At 46.9% G+C, this 6,000-nt stretch overlaps 1 protein-coding gene across 1 annotated transcript in view; it reads left to right on the top strand.

Annotated features, from left to right (window-relative positions):
• The first annotated feature begins 929 nt into the window (after positions 1-929).
• Positions 930-6,000, top strand: part of ABCC12 (ATP binding cassette subfamily C member 12) — a 28,245-nt gene continuing 23,174 nt past the window's right edge. Inside the window, 2 exon segments of the mRNA XM_068991694.1 lie at positions 930-1,048; positions 5,289-5,444. Of these exon segments, the coding sequence (XP_068847795.1) occupies positions 930-1,048; positions 5,289-5,444 (275 nt within the window).

The raw sequence follows: 6,000 nt of genomic DNA, 5'->3' as shown, positions 1-6,000 counted from the left end.
GAGGTTGCTTCCAACTCTGAAATGCCATAGGTCTATCAGCCATTAAAACCTCAATGGGGATTGATTAATTTTATGTCTCTAGTCATGAAAAATTCCATAGTGAATTCATGTATTTATAATGGTGAGGGTTCCAGTTGCTAGTGACAGAAACTAACTTGGGATAATTTAGGTTAAAAAAGAGAATTTATTGATAGGATATGAGGAGCAGAATGTCATGGAACTTTAGGGCGAGAATAGAGCTACGTACCAGGAAAGAGTTTGAACTAGGCATAGAAAACCTTCAGGAACTGTTCTCTATTACTTAGGATTCGGTGATTGGTGAATGGGGTTGTTGGTTTGTGAACTGGACAGGCATTCCCAAAAGTGTCCTCTCAACCTAAATTTTTGATTTCTCTTGGGGACAGTTGTCACAGAAGTGGGGGGAAGGATGCAGATTTGATCAGATGTGCCTGGTCCTGAGAGGTGGTCTCTTTGAAGTTCTCTGATCCTTGGGTTTGGAGACATACCAATGTGGGTATCTGAAAGAATTAGGGAGAAAAGGCTGTCTGTATGTGTGACAAACTTCAATCTGGGTCACATTAAGGCAGCAAACACACCTTCTTGGGTTCGTTTGCTGAGCTGGTACTTAGGCGTGGTCATGGGCTGGCTCCTGGTAGAAAACTTGTCATAGCCTTTTCTCCCTAATGGGAAAAAAGAGGGACAGAATGTCTTTGCTAATAAGGAAGGCTCTTGGTGGAGTTGAGGGAATTATGGGGCTTCTGCACTCTCCTCCATGATGTGAAAGGTTGATTGGTGAAACCAGACTGGCACTGATCTGGGTGGAGTAGGGGCTGCCTAACCCCATTTCAGAGTGTCCTCATCTCCTCACCTTTCTGCTGCCGAGTGAAGGTCGCTAGACCAGGAGCCCAGGGCTTTAGACTGCCATCAAGATGGTGGGTGATGGCCCCTACCTTATCTCTGATCTGGACCGGCGAGGCCAGCGGAGATCATTCACAGAGAGATATGACCCCAGCCTGAAGACCATGATCCCCGTGAGACCCTATGCAAGGTAAGTCAGGAGGAGGATTGAAGGGAGGTCTGGGCAGAACTTCCAGGAATCATTTCCAGCCCATCAGGACAGTGGACACTGCCCCTGCTCCCCAAGTTGCGGCTCTGTATGCTTGTACTTTTGGCCTTCCATCCATCCATCCATCCATTTTAAAAATTTATTGACCATTCACTTCAAGAATCCTCCTTTCCTTTGGTGGAAAGGAGGCAACAGCAAATGTTTAAGGAGAGCTTGCCATGTGCCAGGACCTGTTTGGGTGCTTTACAAATATCTTCTCATTCACTCCTCACAACCACCCTGGAGGTGTTGTGATTATATTTATCTGATGTGTGAATAAGAGAGGCACAGAAAGGTTGAATAATGTGCACAAAGTTAATCACCTAGATATTACTTTGTAACAAACTGCCTCTGCACTTAGTAGCCTAAAACAATCACCATTTCTTTAGCTTGAAATTTTCGTGGTTCAGGAACTTGAGCTAAATAAACAGTGATTGTTTTAGGCTTGACCAGATTTTCTTATGCGTTGCTGGTCAGCAAGATGGCTGTGCTTCTGGGGGTGATGGGCTGGGGGAAGGTGGGCCCCATGGACTATGAACTTCCAGCAGGCACTAGGTTCTCCATTTCTTTCACTGCATTCTATTGGCCAAATCAAGTCACATGGAAGCCCAGATCCAAGGTGTGTGGGGAAACAGATCTGACATCTTGAAGGAAGAAGCTGCAAGGGTCTGGAACACAGATGGAGAGAGAGAATTGGGTTAAATTGCAGAATAGGAACTCGGGAAGTCTGATTTCCAAGCTCACATCCTTAACTATAATGTGATGTTATATTACTATATGTGTATTCTTAACATTACATTAACTATAATATTTTTAAAAGCTGCTTTTTCTCAGTGGTTAAGAGTCTGTCTGCCACTGCAGGAGCACAGGAGATGAGGTTTGAATCCCATGGACAGAGGAGCCTGGGGACTAAAGTCTATCAGGTCACAAAGAGTCGGACATGACTGAGCGGCTGAACGCACATGCACGCAAGCACACACACCTTTTCTACATGAGAAGTGCTCTATAACCTGTCTTCTGAGCAGCAGAAGGCCAAGTGACATCTCCATGGTGAGATGACATAGCACTGCTCTCCTTTCAGAATACATAGACCAAAGATAAACCTGTGAACCCTCTAAGGTGAGAGGTGAAGGTTGAAGGGTCATGCATGGGCTACCATCTTTAGTTCCAAGCAGGAGAGCTCTAACTACCCACTGTTTTGGCTCTGTTCACAATTTTGTGGAGAGGCAGTGTGATATAGTGTTTAAGAGAAAGATGGGAGTCAGCAAGTGTTGGTCTTGATTTCCTGCTTCACCACTGACTAGCTATAAGACTTTGGACAAGTACTATAACCTCTTTTTGCCTTGATGTTCCTGTCTATGAAATGGGATCATAATATCACCCCAATACTTGGGCTGTTGTTAGGATTATGTCATGTGATGCATTAACGTTACCCTTTGGGAAATGTTTACTGTGTACCAGGCACATAGTATTAATATGTTATTAATGAGCTGGCTTAAAGCTCAACACTCAGAAAATGAAGATCATGGCATCTGGTCCCATCACTTCATGGGAAATAGATGGAGAAACAGTGGAAACAGTGTCAGACTTTATTTTTGGGGGGCTCCAAAATCACTGCAGATAGTGACTGGAGCCATGAAATTAAAAGACGCTTACTCCTTGGAAGAAAAGTTATGACTAACCTAGATAGCATATTCAAAAGCAGAGACATTACTTTGCCGACTAAGGTCCGTCTAGTCAAGGCTATGGTTTTTCCAGTAGTCATGTATCAATGTGAGAGTTGGACTGTGAAGAAAGCTGAGTGCCGAAGAATTGGTGCTTTTGAACTGTGGTGTTGGAGAAGACTCTTGAGAGTCCCTTGGACTGCAAGGAGATCCAACCAGTCCATTCTAAAGGAGATCAGTTTGGGTGTTCATTGGAAGGACTGATGCTAAAGCTGAAACTCCAGTACTTTGGCCACCTCATGTGAAGAGTTGACTCATTGGAAAAGACTCTGATGCTGGGAGGGATTGGGGGCAGGAGGAGAAGGAGATGACAGAGGATGAGATGGCTGGATGGCATCACCGACTCGATGGATGTGAGTTTGAGTGAACTCCGGGAGGTGGTGATGGACAGGGAGGCCTGGCATGCTGCGATTCATGGGGTTGCAAAGAGTCGGACAAGACTGAGCGACTGAACTGAACTGAATACTATCTTAGCTTGGGTTCTCCCAAAAGCAGAGCATGAGTCAAAAGCTTGGGTGCAGGTAGCTTACTTGTGAGGCGATACCAAGCAGCAGGAGGAAAGATTTAGGGAGAGTGCGGCAGGGAAGGAGAGCGTGTGTGTTGTCAGTGTCACTGCTTGTAGACATGGGGACTGGATTCTACTAGGCCCCCTCCAGGAGTATGCAATTTTCTACCCATAGGGTGGGAGGTGGGGGCATTTGTCTGTGGGCTCTTATACTCCATTAGTTAGGTTTTCTTCCTGGGGGCATTGAAAGTGAAAGTGAAGTTGCTCAGTCGTGTCCGACTCTTAGTGACCCCATGGACTGCAGCCTGTCAGGCTCCTCCGTCCATGGGATTTTCCAGGCAAGAGTACTGGAGTGGGTTGCCATTGCCTTCTCCAGAGGATCTTCCCGGCCCAGGGATTGAACCCGGGTCTCCCGCATTGCAGGCAGACGCTTTACCGTCTGAGCCGTCATTAGCCCCCTAAAATTCTGGGCTACACTGATGCTCTGAGAAGACCTGAAGGTAGTGAAAAGAGGCACAACACACCTGTGAGAGGGGACACTGTCAGCAGAGCCCAAGCTGCACAGCGTTGTCCTCCACAGCTGAGATGGGAGGTAAATGTGACAAAGTCTACACAGAGTGACCCAGAGCATCTTGACAGCATCTGCTACAAGTACAAAGCTCTTCCAGGGCCTGGAATACCGCAAACACTCAGGAATTAGGAGGTAACACCCTGTGTCTCTGACTCTTATTCCATCTTACATGGTTAATTCCTCAAGGGCAGAAGCACAGCTCTTCCTCCTCCCTTATTGGTTTCCTTTTCCCCTTCCTTCTACCTCCCCTGTCCTCCTCCTTTATCTGCTAGCTAATATTTATATCGTAGTTGTTGTTTAGCGGCTAAGTTGTGTGCAGCTCCTCCTACTCACGGACTGTAGCCCACCTCTGTAGGCTCTGTAGGCTCCTCTGTCCATGGGATTTCCCAGGTAAGAATGCTGGAGTGGATTGCCATTTCCTCCTCCGGGGAGCTTCTCGACCCAGGAACTGAACCTGCGTCTCCTGCACTGGCAGGGAGATTCTTTGCCACTAGCGCCACCAGGGGAGCCCAGTATTGCGTAGTAGCTTACATATATTAATCCATTCCATCCTCACAATAAACCATGAGTTTGACTTTAGCTCTTGCCTCCTTGGGCAGGGTCACCCCCACACCCTGCTCTGACCCTCCCCGTCCTCCCAAGAGCAAAAGCCAGGTGCCCAACTCCTCTGATGATCAGCTACCTGGTCTCCATTTCCTCATGGCAAATGAAGCAGGTACCCTCTTTCCCATGGGGTGGTCATTGCTAAATGTTTAACAACTGGCTCACTAAAAGAATTCCCTCGTTTGTAGCACTTCTCATTTTTTATGGTGTAAATTCTCCCATCATGGCTTATTTCAACATGCTGTCACTGATTGCAAAGTTGAGAAGGGATGCATGGTAACAGAGTCCTATTATGTGTGCTATTTTCACCACAGAGGTCATAGACTTAAACAATTGAAAGAATCAGTTCAGTTCAGTTCATTTCAGTCGCTCAGTCATGTCCGACTCTTTGTGACCCCATGAATCGCAGCACGCCAGGCCTCCCTGTCCATCACCAACTTCCGGAGTTCACTCAGATTTACGTCCATGAGTAAAATCCAGTAAAATAATCTAGAAAGCTATGAGTTTTGTGTATTGATTGCATTTGTCTCTAAGATAATTTACTTACATTTATGTAATTCAATTTTAATACTGGCTATGTTTAAGAATTGACGCAGAATTCCTAAAAATCAGCTCTTACAAGCTAGCAAGGGCTGGCCCAGCACACGGCTGCTCACAGGGCTGTGATGTGAGTCACCACCTGAGAGTGGCTATGGTTATCACTGTAGTTTAGAATTCTAGCCAGGAACTCAAGGCAAGGACCCCAACACCCTGGGACACCGAGCATTTTGCCTGTTTCAGGTTGGCGCCCAACCCTGTGGATGACGCAGGGCTCCTCTCGTCTGCTACATTCTCCTGGTTCACACCCGTGATGGTGCGAGGCTACCAGCACACGCTGACTGTGGACACCCTGCCCCCGCTGTCACTGTATGACTCATCCGACACCAATGGCAAAAGGTACGAGGGTTTGTTCGGTCTGTTTTGTCTAGAGAGGAGCCCACCTTGGGAAGGGACCTTCGAGCCCTTTTAGGTGCTCCCGTTTTCCCATGGGGAAATCTACACCCACCAGTCTTGGTGGTCACTCTCCCTGGCTCCTCCCTGAGATGTGGGCTGGGCTGACTGGGCTAATATTTCACAGTTTGACTGGCAAAATCACACTTTTCATTGGTTCCTGGCCTAGTCTCTGGGGAGGTGAATACTGGGGAGAGTTGGTGGGAGAAAGAGCTTCTTGAGGGCTTGAGGGTTCAGGACCACTCGGGCGCAGCTGTCAGCTGGTTTGTAGGATCACCGCATCAGGACAGGAGTGTCTGGAATCTCACTTTGCTCTGTGCTGGCTGGACTCCACCTGCGCTGCTGCCTGCCGGGCCAGGCACGGTGTTTTGTTTCACTTTAAAAGTTGTCATTGGACTTAAAAGTTTTTTTTTTAATTTTATATTGGAGTATACTTGATTAACAATGTTGTATTAGTTCCAGATGTTACAGCAAAGTGATTCACATACACACACATGTATCT

Source organism: Capricornis sumatraensis, chromosome 20, assembly GCF_032405125.1.
Source record: "Capricornis sumatraensis isolate serow.1 chromosome 20, serow.2, whole genome shotgun sequence".
Classification (NCBI taxonomy): Eukaryota; Metazoa; Chordata; class Mammalia; order Artiodactyla; family Bovidae; genus Capricornis; species Capricornis sumatraensis.
This window is presented reverse-complemented; position numbering and strand designations above follow the sequence as displayed.